Here is a 25,254-nt window from a genome sequence, read left to right as displayed (position 1 = left end):
GAGGTAGAAGAGAGAATCTCAGGTGTAGAATATACTGCAGAAGAGATTAACACAACGGTCAAAGAAAATTCAAAAGATAAAAAACTCCTAACCTAAAACATCCAGGAAATTCAGGACACAATGAAAAGACCGAATCTAAGAATAATTGGAATAGAGGAGAATGAAGATTCCCAGCTCAAAGGACCTGAATACATCTTCAACAAAATCATAGAAAATTTCCCCAACCTAAAGAAAGAGATGGCCAGAAAGGTACAAAAGCCTACAGAACACCAAACACATGGGACCAGAAAAGAAAATCTTCTCATCACATAATAGTCAAAACACTAAACCCACAGGACAAAGAAAGAATATTAAAAGCTGGAAGGGAAGGGGGCCAAATAACATACAAAGGCAGACCTATCAGAATCACTCCAAACTTCTTGAAAGAAACTATGAAAGTCAGAGGAGCCTGGTCAGATGTCATGCAGACTCTCAGAGAACATAAATGCCAGCCCAGGCTACTATACACAGCAAAACTCTCAATCAACAAAGATAGAGAAACCAAAATATTCCAGGATAAAACCAAATTCAAACAGTATCTATCTACCAATCCAGCCCTATAGAAGATCCTAGAAGGAAAACTCCGATACTAGGAAGATAGCTCTACCAAAGAAAAGACAAGATATTAAGCACCTCACAACAAAGCCACAAGGAGAAAACCACAAGCACATAAAGCTACCTGCAAAAGCAAATATAACAGGAAACAACAGTCATCCATCTTTAATATCTCTCAATATTTTTTTCTTCCTTTTCTTTTTCTTTTTTCTTTTTTTCGGAGCTGGGGACCGAACCCAGGGCCTTGCGCTTGCTAGGCAAGCGCTCTACCACTAAGCTAAATCCCCAAACCCAATATCTCTCAATATTAATGGACTCAACTCACCTATCAAAAGACACAAGCTAACAGATTGGATATGCAAACAAGATCAAGAATTTTACTGCATACAAGAAATACACATCAAAAAACAAAGACAAACAAGTATCACAGATTAAAGGATGGAAAAGCTTTTCCAAGTAAATGGTCCCAAGAAACAAGCTGGAATTGCCATCCTAATAAGACTTTAAACCAGAAATTATCAAGCATGATAAGAAAGGACACTTCATATTCATCAAAGGAAAAAAATCCACCAAGAGAAAGTCTCAATTCTGAACATCTATGTCCCAAATGAAAGGGGACCCACATTCATAAAAGAAACTTTACTAAATAGGACCCCCGTTGAAGGAATCAGAGAAAGAACTGGAAGAGCTTGAAGGGGCTCGAGACCCCATATGTACAACAATGCCAAGCAACCAGAGCTTCCAGGGACTAAGCCACTACCTAAAGACTATACATGGACTGACCCTGGACTCTGACCTCATAGGTAGCAATGAATATCCTAGTAAGAGCACCAGTGGAAGGGGAAGCCCTGGGTCCTGCTAAGACTGAACCCCCAGTGAACTAGACTGTTGGGGGGAGGGGGACAATGGGGGGAGGGTGGGGAGGGGAACACCGATAAGAAAGGGGAGGGGGGAGGGGGATGTTTGCCCGGAAACTGGGAAAGGGAATAACACTCGAAATGTATATAAGAAATACTCAAGTTAATAATAAAAAAAATAAAAAAATAAAAGTGACCAGAAAAAAAAATCACGGATGTACAATGTGCAGATGGTATAATCACAGTTTGATGTCCCTACCATATAGCTTGTATGGAATAAAAAGAAATCCATAATTTTAGTACTAGTTCAAAAAAAAAGATGTAAATAAAACACTTAATTTAAAAAAAAAGAAACTTTACTAAAGCTCAAAACACACATTGAACCCCACACAATTATTGTGGGGGATTTCAGTACCCCACTCTCACTAATGGACAGGTCATTGAAACAGAAATTAAACAGAGAAACAGTGAAACTTATAGATGTTATAAACCAAATAAATTTTACAGATGTCTACAGAACATTTTATTCTAAAACAAAAGAATACACCTTGTTTTCAGCACCTCGTGGTACCTTCTCCAAAATTGACCACATAATTGGTTACAAAACAACGCTCAACCAATGTAAGAAGATTGAGATAACCCCATGCATCCTATCAGACAACCATGGCCTAAAACTGGTCTTCAATAACAGGAAAACAACAGAAAACACGCATATATGTGGAAAGTGAACTACTCTCTACTCAATTTGGTCAGGGATGAAATAAAGAAAGAAATTAAAGACTTCCTGGAATGTAATGAAAATGTTGACACATCACACCCAAATGAATGGTATACACTGAAAGTAGTGCTAAGAGGAAAATTCATAGCACTAAGTACACCAGTAAAGAACCTGGAAAGATCTTTTTTTTTTTTTTTTTTTTTTTCTTAACAGCACACCCAAGAGCTCTAGAACACAAAGAAGCAAACTCACCCAAGAAGAGTAACAGCAGGAAAAAAAAAGGCAAATGGGGAGGCTGAAACCAAACAAATAGAAACAAAGACAATAATACGAAGAATCAGGAAAATCTGATTCTTTGAAACAATCAACAAGATAGATAAACCCCTAGCCAAAATAACTAAAGTGCCCAGAGGCAGTACACAAATTAACAAAATTAGAAATGAAAAGGAAGATACGAGAAGAGAAACTGAGGAAACTCAAAGAATCATTAGATCCTACTTCAAAAGTCTGTGCTCAATAATACTAGAAAATCTAGATGAAATGGATGGTTTTGTAGACAAATACCACATACCAAAGTTAAATCAAGAGTAGATAAACTTTCTAAACAGCCCCATGCCATAAGGAAAGAGAAGAAGTCATTAAAAACCTCCCAACCAAAAAAACTCAGGGCAAGATAGATTTAGTTCAGAATTCTACCAGACCTTCAAAGAAGACCTGGTACCAATGTGCCTCAAATTATTCCATAAAATAGAAACAAAAGGATCACTATCTAATTCATTCTATAAAACCACAGTTACTCTAATAACTAAACCACACAAAGACCCTACCAAAAAAACCGAACTTCAGACCAATCTCGCTTATGAATATTGATGTAAAAATATTCAATAAAATTCTTGCATATCAAATCCAAGGAGAGATCAAAACCATCATGCACCACCATCAATGAAGTAGACTTCATCCCTAAGATGCAAGGTTGGTTCAAGATACAAAAAAAATCATTAACTTAGTCCACCATATTAAGAAACTCAAAGAAAAAAAAAATCGCATGATTATCTCCTTAGATGCAGAAAAACCCCTTGACAAAATACAACATACTCTCATGTTAAGAGTATTGGAGAGATCAGGAATTCAAGGGCTATACCTAAACATTATAAAAGCAATTTACTTCAAGCCAATAGTCAATAACAAATTAAATGGAGAGATACTTGAAGCAATCCCCCTAAAATTGGGGACAAGACAAGGATGCCCACTCTTCCCATATCTATTCAGTGTAGAACTCAACGTGTTAACTAGAACAATAAGAAAACAAAAATAGATCAAGGGGATACAAATTGGCAAAAAAAGGTTAAAGGTATCACTATTTGCAGATGATAAGGTAGTCTACATAAGCAACCTCAAAAATTCTACCAGAGAACTTCTCCAGCTGATAAACAACTTTAGCAAAGTGGCAAGATATAAAATTCACTCAAATGAATCAGTAGCTTTCCTTTATACAAATGATAAACAGGCTGAGAAAGAAATTAGGGAACAACTCCCTTCACAATAGCCACAGATAATATAGCCTATCTTGGGGTAACTCTAACCAAACAAATAAAAGATCTTTATGGTAAGAACTTCAAGTCTCTCAAGACAGAAATCAAAGAAAATCTCAAAAAATGGGGAGATCTCTCATTGTTTGGCAGAAATAACATAATAAAAGTGGCCACCCTACCAAGGGCAATTTACAGTTCAATGCAATCCCCATCAAAATCCCAACACAATTCTTCAATAGAGACATAGAAAGAGCAATTCTCAAATTCATCTGGAAAAGCAAAACACCCAGAATAGCAAAAACAATTTTTAACTCTAAAAGAAAGGCCAAGGGAATCACCATCCCTGACTTCAACCTCTACTACAGAGCAATAGTGATAAAAAAAAACAAAAAACAAAAAACAAAAACAAAAACAAAAAACTGTATGTTATTAGTAATCAGAGACAGACAGGTTGATCAATGGAATAGAATTGAAGACCCAGAAATGAAACCACGCACTTACACACACTTGATCTTTCACAAAGAAGCCAAAAATTCACTATAGAAAAAAGAGAGCATCTTCGAGAGCATTTTCAATAAATGGTGCTGGTCTATCTAGCTGTCTGTAAGTAGAAAAATGAAAATAGAACCATATTTGTCACCATGCACAAAGCTCAAGTCTAAGTGGATCAAGAACCTCAACATAAAACCAGAAACACTGAATCCAATAGAAGAGAAAGTAGGAAAGAGCCGTGAACTCATTTGCACAGTCAGAAATTTCCTAAAAAGAACTCTAATGGCTCATGCTCTAAGGTCAAGAATTGATAAATGGGACTGCATGAAACTGGAAAGCTTCTGTAAGGCAAAGGACAGTCAAATAAGACAAATTGACATCCTATAGATTGGGAAAAAAATTCTTCACTAAACCCATATCAGATAGAGGACTAATATCCAAAATGTAAAAAGAACTCAGGAAGCTAACCACCAAAAAAATCGAACAACCCAATCAAAAAATGGGGTATAGAACTAAATCAGGAATTCACAACAGAGAAATCTCAAATGGCTGAGAAGCACTTAAAGAAATAATCAAAGTTCTTAGTGATTAGTGAAGTGCAAATCAAAATGATCATGAGATATTACCATACACTAGTCAGAATGGCTAACATCAAAACTTCTGCTGACAGCACGTGTTGGAGAGAATGTGGAGAAAGAGAAACACTCCTTCATAGCTGACGGGATTGCAAACTGGTACAACCATTCTGGAAATCAATTTGGAGGTTCCTCTGAAAAAGGGAGACATAACAAGAGAAACCGAGGAAATTCACAAAATCATCAGATCCTACTACAAAAGCCTATACTCAACAAAACTGGAAAATCTGGATGAAATGGACAATTTTCTACACAGATACCAGGTACCAAAGTTAAATCAGGATCAGATAAACCATCTAAACAGTCCCATAACTTCTAAAGAAATAGCAGCAGTCGTTGAAAGTCTCCCAACCAAAAAAAAAGCCCAGGACCAGATGGGTTTTGTGCACAATTCTATCAGACCTTTATGAAGACCGAATATCAATACTGTCCAAACTGTTCCACAAAACAGAAACAGAAGGAACACTACCCAATTCCTTCTATGAAGCCATAATTACGCTGATAGCTAAATTACACAAAGACCCAACAAAGAAGGAACTTCAGACCAATTTCCCTTATGAATATCTACCCAAAAATACTCAATAAACTTTTCACAAACTGAATCCAGAAACACACCAAAATAATCATCCATCATGATCAAGAAGGCTTCATCCCAGGAATGCAGGAATGGTTCAATACATGGAAATCCATCAACATAATCCACTATATAAACAAACTCAAAGATAAAAACCACATGACCATCTTCATTAGATACTGAGAAAGCATTTGACAAAATTCAACACCCCTTCATGTTAAAATTCTTGGAAAGATCAGGAATTCAAAGTCCATACCTAAACGTAGTCAAAGCAATATACAGCAAACCAGTAGCCAACATCAAACTAAATGGAGAAAAACTTGAAGCAATCCCACTAATATCAGGGACAAGACAAGGCTGCACACTGTCTCCCTACCTATTTAATGTAGTACTCGAAGTCCTAGCCAGAGCAACCAGACAACAAAAGAAGGACAAAGGGACACAAATTGGAAAGGAAGAAGTCAAAATATCACTATTTGCAGATGATATGATCGTATACTTCAGTAATCCCGAAAGTTCCACCAGAGAACTACTAAGCCTGATAAGTAACTTCAGCAAAGTGACTGGATATAAAATTGGTTTTTGTGTTCTAAGATATCTGTACATTCTGTATATTTATGTCCATAGAACATTCACCTAACACACATGTACGCTGGTATAATAAATGTAAAATGGTAGACAAAACCTAGTACCTCCTTCTCCCGGAGAGTATAATCTAATGGAAGAGACGGGTATTATTTATTATTAGTAAAGCACAAATATAAAGGCAACATTCCCACTCAAAGAGGCTATATATCTCAGAGCAAAGTACTGTTCCTAGTTGCTGTCAGTGTCTCTAAGGCATTGAGTGCTGGGCTGAGATCCAGAAGAAGAAGGGAAATGTGCCCAGAAATGTGGAGAAGGCAAGGTGCAACAGCCTTTCAACAGGGACAATGGCATGGGCAGATAATAATTTGAAGTTTGGGCACATACACCTTTCAAATGGAAAGGAGAACTCTAATAGAAAACTAGGTTTCCATAAGCACAGACACACCGAATAGACCCTTATGCAGAAGATTTACTGGTAGCTGGGGAAACTAATTCAATAAACTAATTTTCAAGGCCTAATATCTAAATTTTACTTTGAAACAAAGCAAGGCTCTCAATGACTGCTTGCCTTTGTCGCAATATTCTAAGTTGTCACCACTGACTCTTATTCTGTTTAAGTTCCTGGTGGCCAAAGGTCCCAGGTACTTTAGTGCCAATAAATAAGATTGTGCTCTAAGTTAATATGACTGATGCAGGTAAGGTTACAGTCTTCTGAAATATTGTGCTGTGAATAAAATTACTTACAAGTACAATGGATTATAAATAACATAGTATGGATGTGTAGTGCAGTATGACTTATTTTTACAAATATATGCACCTTGAATAATTGTTCCAGACAACAGCATGTGGAATAGTCACCATAGTACACATCATCCTCTCCTTAGTAACACAATACCTGGGAAATATTTTATTTGCAGGTGTGCAGCAGCCTGATTGCCTTTATAAGGATTTCTGAGGTCTGTAATACCATAATTTTAAAATTGGAAATGACCTATGCAAGTCATTTGTCTCTTATTACTTCTATAGCAGTAACATGTCAGTATTTCTGGGACACTATCAACCCTTTAATAAACAGCTAGGTATAAAAGGATTGTATCTCAGAATACATAACTAGCATTTAAAAGTTGGGAGCAATTTCTGTTCCCAAACATTGCTTATTTTTGTCAAGTGCCCAGTGTTTCTCACTGCCCTGTTCTTTGTGCATAGCCTAAAGTTTTCACATGATTGTGGATAGTCTGGAGAGGTAAAGGCAATTGGATATAATGATCATAAAATACAGAGTATGAGTGATTCCTAAGAGAACACCAAGTACCACAGCAGGAAGAGGGAAAAACATTAAGCCCAGAGAAAAGGAATAGCTTCTTGAATTTAATTTATGTAAATAAGGACCACAATCTTGAAAGTTTAAAAAACACATGTGGAAAAATGAGGTGATAATTAGGTCCTAAGGAGCCTGAGGAGTAGTGGGAAGGAAGCCTGGAGACATCTGAAGTGTGTTTATGGAGAGCTATTAGAGGAAAGCCACAGCTGGAAGTAAGGAGTTTTGTTGCACACATTCATGTAATTTAGAGAGGGAGAACTAGAGATAAGTCAGTGCAACACCAACGAGTCAACAGCCACTCTAGACATGCTCTCTTTCCTTTCTTGAGGATTTCAGTCCACATTACTGCTGCATAGTTGTTAGAAAAGTCACTAAAATGGACCATCTTCAGAGAAAATACTAAAACATACAACAGAGAGAAATGGTTGTATTTGATATTTGTCACAAACAATTTCTTTTTGGTGTTGGTTCACAAAGGTTCAGTTTCTTGTCTCCCATGATCTCACCATTTCTTGAATGGCATTCTGACCCCCCAGGGAGTAGTGTATTGATTCAGTTGATTACTGAATCCTATGTATACCTTTCTGAAAAAGAAGTACTATTGATGAGTAAACAAACAATCAAGTCTAAGAGGTATTCGGATTAGCTTTCAAGACCTTCAGTTCTTCTGACTGAGAAAGATGCCATTCAAACCAATCACAGAACAACAATACCAACCAACCAGAGCTCCCAGGACTAAACCACTACCCAAAGACTATACAAGGACTGACCCATGGCCCAGCTGCATATGTAGCAGAGGATGGCCTTGTTGGGCACCAATGGGAGGAGAAGCCCTTGGTCCTGCCAAGGCTGGAACTCCAGTGCAGGAGAATGTCAGGGGGTGGGAAGTGGGGTGGTTGGGGAGGGGGAAAACCCTCATAGAAGAAAGGGAGTGGGAGGGGATAGGTGCTTGTCGCAGGGAAACTGGGAAAGGGAATAACATTTGAAAAGTAAATAAAAAATCCAATTTAAAAACATAAACGAAAACAAAAAACAATCACAGGCAGCAAACCCCAATCTGCCACAGAGAGAACAATGATGAACAGCAATGAAACGATGCAACTTGCGTGATCTGAGCAAATACAGTTTCAAAACAAAGCTCAGGCCCCATTGGGTGCTTCCAGTGGAGTGGCCAAGCTTTTCAGTCCCCAAGTGCCATCCTACTCAATCCTGCTGAGGTTGTTAATACAGGCATTTCATCAATGAGCACAGGAAGCTTAAGGAGCTTAAGCAGCCAAAATGTGCAATAAGTAAGTGATGGAGTTACGAGCCAGGTATGTGACCAGGTTCAAAGGCTCAATCACAAGGTTCTTACATAGGAAATTCCTATCCCTCTCCCAAGCCAAGTCCAGTGTAGAAAATGAGCTCAAATGCTGTTGTAGACTAATTGTAAGCACTGACACTACCAAATACTCAGCTTCACTTTAGTTACCTACTATGGGTCCTCTATGCTCATTTTGTACTACCACGAAATTAAAAAGTCACAGGGCACAGAATAAGCAGCTTGAGTGTCAGCATGCTGGCCTTGAGAAGTAAGAGTGACTTCAAGTAAACCTTTAGCTAACAGGAATAAGGAAAGGAGAAACCCCATGACTTTCTAGATGTTCTAGCACGACATGAACTTAGTAACTCAAAACTGCCTGTTCAGTACACAACTGATGACAAATGAAATATTCTTTATCTCAATTTTTGATTGTCCTGAGTAAGAGTACTAGGTTAGGATACACACACACACACACACACACACACACACACACACACACACACACACACACGTACACTGAAGGACACAATTGAATGATCTGGACAAATAGAAGTTCGTAACAAAGCATATATATATATATATATATATATATATATATATATATATATATATAATTTCTTTCGATGACCCACTGTATAGGGACCAGTAGGAAGGAGCTCTAAGACATGGGGATAGAAGAATGGAGTACCAAGATATGGGATGAAAAAGATGAAATACCAAGACATGGGAACGTGCAGAATAGTGTACCAAGACATAGAAAAAGCGGGATGGAGTGCCAGAACGTGGGACTTGAGGTCATTTTGCTATTTCACATATGAAACTGGCCATCCATCCTGGGACATCCTGACACTTGGAGTTATTGCTCTCAAAAGTTAAATTAAATTACTCAGTTAACAGTATGTACTTATAAAATTGGTCTTTAGTGGTGGGAACAACTATTTCAAAATTATTGGCTTTTAATTCAATATCAAAGAATCAACGAGAGAGTAGACATTTATCAAAACGTTCAATTTTTTTGCCCTTTGTGTGGGGATAGAATTTTAAATGAAAACATCTCATGATTAAACAGGGTGTTTATAAATAGGTACACAAAATTTGGATAAAAGGACAGTTCCAATCTTGAGCAAAGTTACTTAGTTGTAGATCATATTTTATATAATAAATATCTTCTGAAAGTAAACTTTTGGAGAAGGTTGACTGGAACCAATTTTAGCTGTAATTATTTTCTTTCAAGTAATTACATTATTGCTTTTATTCGTGGGCCAAGTACTTTATATATTGTGAATCTCTTTTAAAAAGATTTATTTATTTTAATATTATGTGTATGATTGGTTTTGTGCATTCATGCATATATAATACCTATGCAGCTCATGTCTGCAGAGCTCGGGGCAGGAGAACCCCTAGGACTGGAGTTACGGGTTGTAAACCACCACGTGGTTGCTGGGAGGCAAACCTAGAACCTCTACAAAAATCAGTCAGTGCTCTGAACCCATGAGTCATCTCTCCAGCCCTGAACATGAACCAATTAATATTTATGCATGTGGTTTGAGTCTTAAGAAGTATTCCTCCTCAAAGTTTAGAACAGAGGCAGAAGGAGCATCCATTCAGAGCCTGCCCCACATGTGGTCCATACATATACAGCCACTAAACTAGATAAGATGGATGAAGCAAAGAAGTGCAGGCTGACAGGAACCGGATGTAGTTCTCTCCTGAGAGACACAGCCAGAATACAGCAAATACATAGGCAAATGTCATCATTAAACCACTGAACTGAGAATGGGACCCCCGTTGAAGGAATCTTAGAAAGTACTGAAAGAGCTTGAAGGGGCTTGAGACCCCATATGAACGGCAATGCCAACCAACCAGAGCTTCCAGGGACTAAGCCACTACCTAAAGACTATACATGGACTGACCCTGGGCTCCAACCTCATAGGTAGCAATGAATAGCCTAGTAAGAGCACCAGTGAAAGGGGGGGCCTTGGTCCTGCTAAGACTGAACCTCCAGTGAATGTGATTGTTGGGGGGAGGGCAGTAATGGGGGGAGGATGGGGAGGGGAACACCCATAGAGAAGAGGAGGGGGAGGGACTTCTTTCTCTATGGGTGTTAGGGGGATGTTGGCCCGGAAACCGGGAAAGGGAATAACAATCGAAATGTAAATAAGAAATACCCAAGTTAATAAAGATGAAAAAAAATTAAAACATTCTTATATTAAAAAAAGTATTCCTCCTTTATTGTTAGATTTTTGTTTTAAATTTTATTTTAATTACATTTATCGTGGCTGTGGGGGGGCATGTATGTGTATGTGCATATGCATGAATGTCTGGGAAATTCAGATGAAAACCTTGTGGGAGTTGGTTTTCTTCTTCTACCGTGTTGAATCCAGAGATAGAACTCAGGTTTGTCAGCATGCACCTTACCCGCTGAGACATTCCATTGACCACAATGTCAGCTTTTCTATGAATCTCTTTATCTCTTGGTCTTAGAATCTCACTAGACAATTTTATAAGTGAGGAAAAATGAATTCTAAGCAGCTTTTCTTAACTTAGACCTACAGCAAAACATGATTTCTGCCTTCACGTTACTAAAAAATAACAATGTGGAAGGCATAGGGAACTATGTTGCATTTTTACTATCCCCTAGACTACTCTGAGAATAGTTTGCTTGTCATTTCCTTAAACTAAGATAAAGAGTAATCAATCTGTATAATTAGATAATTTAGATTTGAGATTTTCTATGTTCTAGAGTTGTGACAAAGTCAAATATCTATTTCCCCTTCCTTTCCTTCTTCTCTTCATGTATACATCTTACATACTCACACATATATGAGCATGAGCATATACATGAACAATACACATGCACACATGTATACATGTCTGTGTACATATACATATATGTACATGTACAAACATTCATATGTCAGATAACAGCTGGCTCTCTTCTCTCAAGGCTGTATGTTGTGATAAATCTGCTTTCAAAAGATAAAACATCTAAGCATATTTGGAAAATTAATATTTCAATGACAGAATTAGGAATTGTTTAAAATACTCAAATATTTTAACTTTAAATTCCCAGGATAATTCTATGTGAAATGGTGCAGTTCTAATTTGTCATCTTTTAATCTGACCCCTTGCCTTTAATATTTTTAAAAATTATATTTTCAGGATTTTATATTTTTATGTGTAACTTCAATGGGCTCTTCCACTGTTGGACACATTGCTTTAAAAATAATGTAACCAAATTTTGGGTGAAAGCATGAGGCAAGAATTGTCCAGAAAGTAACTGTTCAAATTATCCTCTGTCCCTGTCTGTCTCTCTCTGATGACTTGATGAATGAGACCCAGTTCCAGGCATCACACTAACACAATTCCCAAGCAATCTCTGGACACACATGCGTTAGACACAAGAGCTAAATTCAATTTCTGCATCCGAATTTCACATATGGAATGTTGGCCATATCTGTCTCTCTCTAGATTCATTAGACAGGAGAGAATATATTTTGACAACTAGAATACCGTTTTTGGAAAATTAGAATGCAACCTTGAGGATTTTTTTCCCCCAGAATCAAGTGAAGCGAGATGTGTGTAATTCAGGTTGCTATGCTGCAAAGCGTAACTGAAGACCATGATTCTCATGCAATTACAAGATGAAAGTGAGATAAATTGGCACTCACAGTTGTGGCAGGTGGCCCCGCTGTATCCTGTCTCATCACAAGTGCATTTGAAGCTGTCCCATGTTTGCGAGCACTTCCCACCATGCTCACAGTGATTGGGCACACATCTGTCAGAAAAAGAGACACAGAAATAAACCAACAAGCAAATGAGATTTATGAGTGGCCAAATTCCAGGCTGTTTGGGCAATATATCATTTCAATGCCAGGTTGCCTTGCTCAGGCAATTAATCCTTGTTAGTTTAAGCAGATTAATATGATTCATGATGGAAGGTGCGAGGCACACAAAGATGATGTATCACAAGGCTTGGTGTTTCCTCTTTTTGAATAAACAATGGATGCTATCACACAGTTGAAGGGTTCATTTACATATCACAGATTCATTTGAGTTTAATTCTACAAAGGACAAAGATACCCACTAAGTTTCCTTTCGGTGAGTGATGGAAGATGGGCCATCTTATTTATTGCTTTATCTTTATCTTCTTCTTTATCAAGGTCAATATGAGTAAGAAGGGTGCCTAGTTATAAGGTTGCCATAACCACTTGAAGTTCTGATAATGCCACATAAACAACAATGGAATATACTAGTCTAATAGGAAAAGGTTTCTGACTCTTTCTAAAATCTCCTCCTGTGCCTATCTGGATCATTGCTTATGCATGTGTTTGCATGCATAATTTAGAAGAAAAAGCATAATTGTATACAACACTATTTCTTAGGCAGATAATAGTGACCGCTTAATTTTTGTCAATCTTGATTTTCTCATTTGGGAAGCTGGGCAATTATACCTACATTGTAAATACTTTAAAATATATAATTATTGATTTAAACTTTATTTTTATATTTTCGTTTTTTTATGCATACGCTGATGTGAATGCAGGCTCTCACAGGGACCAGAAGAGGCTATAGGATTCACTGGAGCTACAGTAGCATATGCTCAACAGCTGCCTGGGTAAAAACTTGGGTCTTCTACAAGAGCAGTAAGTACTCTCTTGTGAGTAAGTATGAAGTCATTTCCCCAGCTTCTCAAATTTTATTTTAAAGCTGGTACATAAAAGTGGGGACATTGTGCACACTAGTGGCCTACTGTACTGCTTCAATGTGTGCTCTCCTTATATAATGATTAAGGGTAAATAAATCTCTGTCTCAAGTATTTATTACTTATGTTGATAAAATAGTGTCCTTTCTTCAGCTCTGAAGTATGTAGAACCTAATTGTTATGTCTTGAGTCTGGTTACCACACACAAGGATTTCTTGCTCCTATCTAAATGTAGCTTAACCCACTGAAGAACCTTTCCCAAGCCATTTCTGACCACCAGCTTCTAGTCTCTATCATTCTCCTTTAACCTTTCATGAAGTCAACTTTTAAAATCAGATTATATGACACCTACCTTTCTGTGTGTGACTTATTTTAATTTACTTAATAATCTCGAATCAATCCACCTCATCACCTAGTGACAGAATCTCATCATTTTTATAGCTGAATAGAATTCCCTTGTATACACAGACCACATTAAGTTTGGAGAGAGTATTCATAAAGTTGCTAAATAGTAAGTTAGAACTAGAAGTCTAACCAGTGGAGTCTTATAGACATCTATATACATATCTAGCGCTACTTTTAAGGAATAAGTTTTTATCTTAACTTTATCCTAAACTTATTAGGGTTGAAATATGGTTTGGAGCACCCCTTAATCAAGAATAATATAATTTGCTTTCAGTTCACACCACATTTTCTTACCCTTCCCATCTATTCCAGACCCCAAATTCTAAACATCTTTCTTTTGTTGTAATGAGTATTAAGATACTCGATAGTTTATGAGGGAGAATATTGCTATTAACTAGCGATCTACAAGAATTTGGAGATTTTAATCAGAAACACTTCAAAATAGAAGACCTGCCCCAATTTAAAAGAGCAAAATTTGTAGTGGTGTTTCTGGGCAATGGATTAAGAGAAAGTCATCTTATGAGAAAACTCTGATAGCATTCCACTAGCTTCTAGCTATAATACTTGATCTCAGTCTTGTAGTCACAGAGCACACACTTTTTGTCCTTTGTTTTTATTCCCGTAAGCCATTCCTAAAAGCACTTATAATAGGGCATATAATTCAGTAAACATGAAGACTAATCTTATCAAAGCAAATACATCCTAAGTAATAAGTGCAGTGAGAGTGGAAATGGGGGGAATAACACAAATAGGTTTAGGAAGGTAGTATAGAGTGTCACAGGAGGCATCCAATGGATGCTGTGAGCACAGTTAAAGCTTTAAGTTGAGCATATAGACACGAAAGAAGAAATTAAGAGCAATTATTATTGTGATGAAGCAGAATATGAGCAAAGACACAACCTTGGGTGGAATGAAAATTCACATTATTTTCAAAAACCACCTTCATTTCTTGATATGGTTCTGATTTTTATGTAGACCATAGCAATGAACCTTTTCCAGTGATCTTTGAATCTGGCTGGGATTACCATCAGGGCAAGATTCAGGCAAAGTATCAGGAGTATTTGGATGAGCCACGCACAGATATAATATAGTGTAGAAATGTGGGAAAAAGATAGTTGAAAATGGAAGGTAATTAGAGGATTTAGCCAAGTTAGGAATATTTTAAGTGGGTCTTAAGGACAGGATGCAATATGATGATTAGCATGATAAAATATGGTCCTGGTAGAGCAAAACAGAAAAGGGTAAAAAAAAAGGGGGAGGGGACAGCAAGTGGTGGTCAGGCCTAGCTTGCTTGCCATGGCCCAATTGCACAGTCAGTATCCACTGAGGACCCTGAGCATGGCCCTCCACAGCAAGTGCTTACAACTAGCAGTCCTCTTATTGTGCACATCATGGCAGAAAGTGAACAAATAGAGACTCCTGATATCACAGGGAGACACTATACTTACTCCTGAAATTCAGTAAAGGGATACCCTTTCTATGGTATATTTAACTTTCCAAACTCCTGTGGGTTAATATTAGCTCAGTCTGATGGCTAAAGTCATTTATATCAGCTTATCGCAGAAATTAATTTAGGGGAAGGCAGTGGAGAAGTGGACAGAGAAGCAAGGGAAACCAAGTTGAAAACTAAATATGCTTTTAATAATGTCACCACATTGAGCCACATGTCAATGAGGAAAAGATGAGTGGATTTTACCCCATGGGACACATACAACGATTATTGAGAGTGAAGAACTGGTTGCGCCTACCAGAATACATCCCAAATTCCTGTTTAAATAATTGTTTTTAACTGAATAGGATTTTCATATTTTCTTCTAAATATTTGTTTCTTAGCATTTGTATTTAATTGGCCTTCTTCTTGCACAGATTCTAGTACTTAATTTTCAAAACAAGTTGATTCATCTATCATTTCATACCTACTATCAGGGCATCTCAAGCTGCTATGACCAGTTATCAAGAGAAATAAAAAACAATTAACCCAAAATTTTAATTAGCATTCACTTCTTATCTGATCGTAGAACTGCTTGCATATATCCATTGCGCCGTTGCCATCTCATCTAGCAATTAGTCGTTGGTACATTTGGCTTTTCTTCTCAGATGTCCCCACAGTGAAGTGTGTTTACTTGCAGTTCTTCGCCTAATGAGGTGTCTACCCATGCCCAGCATGACTGGAGGGACAAAGATGCATGAAATGCCACAAAACTGTACCATTGAGGATACACATGTTACTTCAGAGGGTATCATCTCTTTGAGTTTGAAGAAAAGAGATTGCTTTTTTACCTAGGATTTTAGTCTTTAACACAGATTTGCTCTATTAAGCCGTCTTTTAGTAGGCTATGGGAAATGTGTAATTTTCTTCATGGCATGCACTAGCTTGAAAGTTTGACTCACATCAAAAAATAAATCAAAATGACTTGACTGCTTCAACTTGAGAAGGCTTTGGCCCAGGACTGGGGACATGCAGTGCAGAAGTTGGCAGGTGTCGATTTGTTCTGATCAGAGAGCTCTTGAAGAGGTAGTACATGCAATTACCCACTCCAGACAGCCTGTTTCCTGAGTCTCCCTCAAATGGATTTGTCCTTCTAGTTAAAGTTTTGCAAGGTGCTTTAGCATTCGATGCTTTCTTAAAAACATATTTTTATCTATTCTTTGAGCACTTCATGCATGTATACAATGTGTTTTGGTCATGTTTTAATACCTCCAGATCTTTCCTTGCCCTTCCCCATCTTCTTCCCAATCTCATTTCCCCTTTCTTCTTCCTGATCCACTGAGTTCAATAGGTGCTGCCTATATATCTGTGGGTGTGGAGCCATTCTTTAAAGCAGAGTCAAGTACCAAGGTCCACAACCTGAAAAACACTGACTTTCCCTCCATTAGCAGCTATCAACTGTTAATAGTCCCTCAGTGAGGAGTGGAGGGAGGATCATGTGCTCCTTTCCTAACTATCCCGGAATGTTACCTGGATAGATCTTGTGTGTGTGTGTGTGTGTGTGTGTGTGTGTGTGTGTGTGTGTGTGTGTGTAACAACGGAAGCTTTAGGTCCTGAGTACTGAGTCCAGGGATCCTGTCATTCTGGAAGACACTCTTACCCCAATCCTCCCTGACTTCCATTCTTTAAGTCTTTCTACTCCCCTTCTTTTTGGGAGTTCCTGCACTCTGTGGCTAGTGTGCATGATACAGGTATCCCATTTATAGCCGAGCTCCTTCACAATCACTTGCTCTCTGTTCCTGGGCCCGCTGTGAGCCTCAGTATTAGCAGCAGCCCAGAGCAAAAAAGAAGCTGAAGCTTTACTGGTGAGGCCCAAGAGCTTCACCAATCTCTCAGTTTAACGAAACTGATTTAGAAAGCAGTTTTAAGTGAAACTTATTTGTACCCCAATATATGAGGCAAACAAAGGCTATGACTTGAAAGCGCCTGTGTATGATTCCTTAATATCAAATGAATCAGCACAGACAGCCTGTTTGAAAGGATGCAGCAATTCACTTCAGGGTTATAAGGCCAGTTGCATTTTTATTGCACCCAAAACATCACTTTTATTCTTGTACTTGATTTCAATTGCAAAGCATTGAGAAAATTGGGTTTCACAACTATAAGAAAGAGCCAACAGTACCAGATTTGTTTGTTGATGGCAGCTTTCTGGTTTACAGGCACTACTGAATCAGCCCGAGAGAGCAGCAGAAGAAATTTTATCTCAAGCATAAAACAAAGTGTTTTTTTTTCTGACAGTATAAATCAATTACCTTTGTAATCTTGAAAGCGTTTTAAAGGTTTTTTTTTGTTTTTATCTCTATATTGTTTAAAAGTTAAAATAAGACTGGGTGTAGAGCTATGATAGAACTTTAGCCGAACATGCACAATGTTCTGGTTTATCCAAACCTTAGCACTGTCAAAATGGAGTAAATTCTGTGCTGTACCATTAAGGGCATTGTTTCTGGAGAACCCAGAAGTTTGTTTACAATGATGCCTCACATCTATGCCTGGAAACATGCTCACACTTACAAATAATAAAAGGCTGAGCACTTACTAGAGGAGAGCATTGTCATTTGTCTCCTAAGCCCATTATCTCTGAAGCTGTGTTCCCCAAACTTTTATGTGTGTAGGATTAACTTGAAATTGCCTTGAAAGCAAGCATCTAATTCCTGAGTTCTGGGTGGAGACCAAGACTCTCAAAATCTAACAAGCTCTCTGGTGAGTCTCCTGTGGTTGGTCAGGAGATCTGACTTTAGGATAACAAGATGAAGGAACATTGATGTTCTCAGCAGAGGCCGTCCGAGGAGCATGGGGATGCTAAGTAAGAGGAGACATTGCCAAGAAACAGGAAGACAGAAGAATGTCACGCTGTATGGGAATGTAAGCTAGTTACTCATCTCTCGCAAGAACACTTTGGGGGTTTTGGGTTTTGTTGTGATTTTTCGTATACATTCTTGTTTTTAAAGATATATTGGAACAGCATATACTAAGTTTTTCACTTCATTTAGCAAGATGAATCACTTCAGGATGTGACTGTGGACTTTGTATCCTCTGTGGCACATGAGTGACTCTTATGAAGGCTTTCGTACCTCACCTTGACACAGAATTCAGTCTGTGGTCTGAGTCCCAGTCAGCTACCATGCTTCCCTGCTGGGTTCTCATACTCCCATTTATGATAAGATATTTGAATTGCTTTTAGTTTCATACAGATTTTATTGCTGCTCATTATCATGCCTTGTTCTAAATTTAAAAATAGGAAAGACAGCTTTTTTTGCACTGAGACCATTTTGTAAACAATGGGATGATTATTTTGAATTATTTGTGTTTTACCAGTCCCACGTAAATAATTCTGAATGTATTTGTTTTTCTCTTCAGTCAAATATCAAATCTTATTTTAGCTTTTGAAGAAAGAGTCCCTGAGAATGTTTGCATGTTTGAAGACTAGCATGGACACTCTTGAATTTCATAGGCACTCCAATAATTGGGTAGGGTCCATTTCCATGTTAATTTCTATATTGAAAATTATTTATTAATTACACTTGAGTTTTAGCTGAGGTTATATTTGCTTTGAGATATATATCACTGCTTCATTCAAGTGGAAGTTATATGGAGAAGTACTAATAACCCTAGAGCACAATTTAATATCCCATTGCTATATAACTTAATATTGTAGAGATACTAATGTTATATTGATGGTGCTTTACCAACAACCATTTATTTATAGAAATACTTAAGTTCAGAGATATTTATTGTAGCTCCTACATTATGCCAGAAGTTTATATTAAAAACTAATCAAGCAAGAGTCTATATCATCCAGCCATTATACAGTTCTGGAAGAACTCTACTCATCATTCATTGTACTCTTACAAAATGAGCACCTAATCTTGGCCTTCTACTTTATATGCTATTTTTATTTTATTTTATTATAATGAACCAGAGAGCCTTACATCTTCCTTTGTTAATGTACTTAGAGTTTTTTCTTTTACAATCAGCTCCCTATGGTTTTATGAATAAAACATCTTTACAGAGATTATGCTCATAGGAGAAGAATCTGCATGATCAGCAACATCTACACCTGTCTTCAGGTCAAATTGTATTGAACCTAAATAAACATAAACACGTTCTTCCCAACCAATCAGTTTCCTGCTCCTGGCCAGATAATCTGAAATGATTTGTAAAGAAAAGAAGAAAAGAGCATTTATCTTCAGGTGACTGTGGTTTTATTTGTGAAATGCAGTTGTAACTCAGATATATTTGTCAATCATCTATCATCTATCCTTTTATTATCTTCCCTACCATTTATCCTATCTATCTATCTATCTATCTATCTATCTATCATCTATTCATCTACCTATCTATTATTTATTTATCTTTCATCCATCTATCATCTACAATCCATCCATCTGTCTGTCCATCTATCTGTCTGTCCATTTATCATCTATCTACTATCTACCTACCTCACTACCTACTTATCTATATACCTATTTATCTTTTATCATTTATTCTTTTGTCCAGCTTTCTGGTTTCCAGAATGTCTGCCTCCTGGCCTAGCACCTATCTATCAATCTACGTACCTACCTACCTACCTACCTACCTACCTATGTATCTGACTACCTACCTACATACCTATATATCTATTTATCTTTTATCATTTATTTATCTGCCCATCTTTCTGGTTTTAAGAATGTCTGCCTCCTGGCCTAGGACTCAAAATACAGTATATGAAAGTCTAAAAATTTAGGGAAAACTCTACATTTGAAATAAAGGTTAGATTTGATAATCTCGAAGGAGGGAACAAACACTTTTCTACATGAAGAGAAGCCAGGGAATTCTTCAGTTTGAAAAGATGCAAAGTGTCATTAAAAAGAGAAACTTGAAGCAATCCCACTAAAATCAGGGACTAGACAAGGCTGTCCACTCTCTCCCTACTTATTCAATATAGTTCTTGAAGTTCTAGCCAGAGCAATCAGACAACAAAAGGAGATCAAGGGGATACAGATTGGAAAAGAAGAAGTCAAAATATCACTATTTGCAGATGATATGAAAGTATATTTAAACGATCCCAAAAGTTCCACCAGAGAACTACTAAACCTGATAAACACCTTCAGCAAAGTGGCTGGGTATAAAATTAACTCAAATAAATCAGTAGCATTTCTCTACACAAATGAGAAACAAGCCGAGAAAGAAATTAGGGAAGTGACACCCTTCATAATAGTACCAAATAATATAAAATACCTCAGTGTGACTTTAACCAAGCAAGTAAAAGATCTGTATGATAAGAACTTCAAGCCTCTGAAGAAAGAAATTGAAGAAGACCTCAGAAGATGGAAAGATCTCCGAAGCTCATATATTGGCAGGAAAAATATAGTAAAATGGCCATTTTACCAAAAGCTATCTAGAGATTAAATGCAATCCCCATCAAATTACCAATCCAATTCTTCAGAGAGTTAGACAGAACAATTGGCAAATTCATCTGGAATAACAAAAAACCCAGGATAGCTAAAACTATCCTCAACAATAAAAGGACTTCAGGGGGCATCACTATCGCTGAACTCAAGGAGTATTACAGAGCAGTAATGATAAAAACTGCATGGTATTAGTACAGAGACAGACAGGTAGACCAATGGAATAGAATTGAAGACCCAGAAATGAACCCACACACCTATGGGCACTTGATTTTTGACAAAGGAGCCAAAACCATCCAGTGGAAAAAAGATAGCATTTTCAGCAAATGGTGCTGGTTCAACTGGAGGTCAGCATGTAGAAGAATGCAGATTGATCTATACTCATCACCCTGTACAAAGGTTAAGTCCAAGTGGATCAAGAACCTCCACATCAAACCAGATACACTCAAAGTAATAGAAGAAAAAGTGGGGAAGCATCTCGAAAACATGGGCACTGGAGAAAATTTCCTGAACAAGACATCAATGGCTTATGCTCTAAGATCAAGAACTGACAAATGGGATCTCATAAAATTTCAAAGCTTTGTAAGGCAAAGGACACTGTAGTTAGGACAAAATGGTAACCAACAGATTGGGAAAAGATCTTTACCAATCCTACAACAGATAGAGGCCTTATATCCAAAATATACAAAGAACTCAAGAAGTTAGACCGCATGGAGACAAATAACCCTATTAAAAATGGGGTTCAGAGCTAAACAAAGAATTCACAGCTGAGGAATGCCGAATGGCTGAGAAACACCTAAAGAAATGTTCAACATCTTTAGTCATAAGGGAAATGCAAATCAAAACAACCCTGAGATTTCACCTCATACCAGTGAGAATGGCTAAGATCAAAAACCCAGGTGACAGCAAATGCTGGCGAGGATGTGGAGAAAGAGGAACACTCTTCCATTGTTGGTGGGATTGCAGACTGGTACAACCATTCTGGAAATCAGTCTGGAGGTTCCTCTAAAAATTGGACATTGAACTGCCTGAGGACCCAGATATACCTCTCTTGGGCATATACCCAAATGATGCCCCAACATATAAAAAAGACACATGCTCCACTATGTTCATAGCAGCCTTATTTATAATAGCCAAAAGTTGGAAAGAATCCAGATGCCCTTCAACAGAGGAATGGATACAGAAAATGTGGTACATCTATACAATGGAATATTACTCAGCTATCAAAAAACAATGACTTTATGAAATTCATAGGCAAATGGATGGAACTGGAAAATATCATCCTGAGTGAGGTAACCCAATCACAGAAAAACACACATGGTATGCACTCATTGATAAGCGGATATTAGCCCAAATGCTTGAACTACCCTAGATGCACAGAACACATGAAACTCAAGAAAAATGACCAGAATGTGAATGCTTCACTCCTTTAAAAGGGGAACAAGAATACCCTTGGAAGTGAATAGGGAGGCAAAGCTTAGAACAGAGGCAGAAGGAACACCCATCCAGAGCCTGCCCCACATGTGGCCCATACATATGCAGCCACCAAACTAGATAAGATGGATGAAGCAAAGAAGTGCAGTCTGACAGAAACCGGATGTAGATCTCTCCTGAGAGACACAGCCAGAATACAGCAAATACATAGGCGAATGCCAGCAGCAATCCACTGAACTGAGAACGGGATCCCCATTGAAGGAATCAGAGAAAGGGCTGGAAGAGCTTGAAGGGGCTCGGGACCCCCATATGAACAACAATTCCAAGCAATCAGAGCTTCCAGGGACTAAGCCACTAATCAAAGACTATACTTGGACTGACCCTGGGCTCCAACCTCATAGGTAGCAATGAATAGCCTAGTAAGGGCACCAGTGGAAGGGGAAGCCCTTGGTCCTGCCAAGACTGAACCCCCAGTGAAGGTGATTGTTGGGGGGAGGGTGGTATTTGGGAGGGGAAGCCCATATAGAAGGGGAGGGTTTGTTGTCCTGGAAACCAGGAGCGGGAATAACAATCGAAATGTGTATAAGAAATACTCAAGTTAATAAAGATAAAAAAAAAAACAAAAACAAAAACAAAAAACAAAACAAAAACAAAAACAAAAAACAAAACAAACAAACAAACAAACAAACAAACAAACAAAAAACTATGGAGCTGGTAGGGTTATCCAAACTGGAATCTTCTTGGAGGAGAGGTAACTGTGGTGAAGTGGAGCAATGCGGAACAGCCATGCTTTCCCTTCTCTCCTAGCCTCAGTCTTCTTCTTCTTTTTTAACTTCCTTTTCTTTTATTGGATATTTTCTTTATTTACATTTCAAAAGTTATACCCTTTCCCGAGTTGGAAACACCCTATCCCATCCACTCTCCCCCTGCTTCTATAAGGGTGCTCCTCCACCCACCCACACATTCCCTCCTGCCTCCCTACCCTTGCATTCCCCTACACTGGGACATCCAGGCTTCACAGGACCAAAGATTTCTTCTGTCATTGATGCACAACAAGGCCATCATACATATGCGGCTGGAGCTGTGAGTCATTCGAAGTTTACTCTTTAGATGGTGGTTTAGTCCCTGGGAGCTCTGGGCAGTCTGGTTGGTGGATATTATTGTTCCTCTTGTGTTGTTGCAAACCCCATCAGCTCCTTCAATCTTTTCTCTAACTCCTCCATTGGGGACCCCTTGCTCAGTCCAGTGGTTGGCTGTGCGCATCCGCCTCTGTATTTGTCAGGCTCCGGAAGAGCCTCTTAGGAGAAAGCTCTATCAGGCTCCTGTCAGCATGCACTCATGGCATCTGCAGCAGGGTCTGGGCTTGGTAACTATGTAAGATGGATCACCAGATAGGGAAGTGTCTTGATGGCCTTTCCTTCAATCTCTGTTTCACACTTCGTCTCCATATTTTCTTCTGTATTTTGTTTCCCTTTCTAAGAAGGATTGAATCATCCACATTTTGGTTTTCCTTCCTCTTGAGCTTCATGTGGCCTGTAAATTGTATTTTGGGTATTCCGAAGCTTTGGGGCTAATATTCACTTATCAGTGAGTGCATACCATGTTTGTTCTTTTGTGATTGGGTTACCCCACTCAGGATGATATTTTATAATTCCATCTATTTGCCTAAGAATTTCACGAAGTCATTATTTTTAATAGCTGAGTAGTATTCCACTGTGTACCTGTACTACACTGTCTGGATCCATTCCTCTGTTGAATAATAGCCAGAAGCTGGAAAGCCCCACTTTTCTTGTGCTCACACATCTTGCTACCTTCCTATGGCCATGGACCTTTGACAGACAAGTATTCTTACCTCCAAGGGGACAAAAGGAACAAAGCAGGAATTGTAATGAACTCATAAAGCAATTGCACACTGTTCTGCTCTGTCTGTGATTTCCTTTTATAGCAATACAGTTTATGTCTTGACACTGAACCATGAGCCATTGATAAATTTTGTCAGGGTTTTATTAAAATCGGGGGCCCTTTTCCTAAATCTAAGTCAAATAAAGTATGAAATGCATACCCGGATGAATTCTAGCAAGATTTTAATAAAGAAAATGCAGGCACTATTATGTTGTTGTCTTTCCTTCTTCCTGCCTTTCTCTCTTTCTCTCTCTCTCTCTCTCTCTCTCTCTCTCTCTCTCTCTCTCTGTTTTCCCTTTTTTATTTCATTTCTTCCATATTGTTTCTGGAAATCAACCTGTGAAGATTAAACTTTATACAGATGTCCTACAACACATTAGAGTAGCAAAGAATAACACATAAAGCAGTTGCCTCCCAAATATGTTGGCAGCCCTGTTCCTCCTTTACATGTATTTTCTATGTAATTTAAAACAGTTATTTGTGGTTTTTGTTATAGCCACAAGTTCATTTTTACCCAAACAGAGCCAGAGTTACTCGATGTCATGGCGACACAATAATCTTGGTAGTTGCTGTCATTTAAACCATTGTGTGTGGCTCTATATGACTTAGAACTGCAGACGCTTGAGTCAATAGAAATCAACTGTCTGGAGGCTGCTTAAAATCATCTTACATAGGCATTTATGTTATATTACAATTCTGGAGACTAAACTTTTTCTTGTTAGCTCAGTATATATTGATTGAGTCCTACTTTGTATGGTAAATCTTGTCATTCATCAAATTTTCTTATTTAGAAAGCTTCTTGCAAGGAACAATACTTCAAGAGAATTGTGTGATGAAACATAACCCATTCATTTCCAAAATTCTGATCAATTTACTCAGGCATTAGGGAAATATGTATATAGCTGTACGATCTTGACTCCCAAGAGAATAACTTAATTCATTGCCATTATATGAATGGAGAGACATGTGTGACATGAGCTGACACCCCAAAAATTAAGTTCTTATTTAACATATATTATATATATACACATATATAGCCCCATATATGTGATATGTATACATGTAAGTATATATATATGTGTGTCTGTGTATGTGTGTGTATACATACATATATATGTATATGTATATGTGTATGGGGTGTATATGTATGCATGTATGTATGTATGTATACGTGTATATGTGTATATGGAGGGTGAGTATTGGTTGCCCTGAAACTAAAGTTACAAACAATTGTGAGTCGCCACATATGGCTGTTTAGAGCTGAACTTGAGTCCTCTGGAAGGACAGTAAGTACTATTAGCTGCTGAGTTATCTCCCA

At 37.9% G+C, this 25,254-nt stretch overlaps 1 protein-coding gene across 2 annotated transcripts in view; it reads right to left on the bottom strand.

The window, feature by feature from the left end:
* Nucleotides 1-25,254, bottom strand: part of Cntnap2 (contactin associated protein 2) — a 2,247,664-nt gene that overhangs the window by 933,874 nt on the left and 1,288,536 nt on the right. For both annotated transcript variants that reach the window (NM_001427648.1, XM_087658677.1), the window contains 1 exon segment: nt 12,286-12,392. In NM_001427648.1, coding sequence (NP_001414577.1) covers nt 12,286-12,392 — 107 coding nt within the window.

The sequence above is a fragment of the Rattus norvegicus genome, chromosome 4, assembly GCF_021556685.1.
Source record: "Rattus norvegicus strain SHRSP/BbbUtx chromosome 4, alternate assembly SHRSP_T2T, whole genome shotgun sequence".
Classification (NCBI taxonomy): Eukaryota; Metazoa; Chordata; class Mammalia; order Rodentia; family Muridae; genus Rattus; species Rattus norvegicus.
The sequence above is the reverse complement of the archived record's forward strand: the minus strand, read 5'-3'. Positions and strand labels throughout refer to the sequence as shown.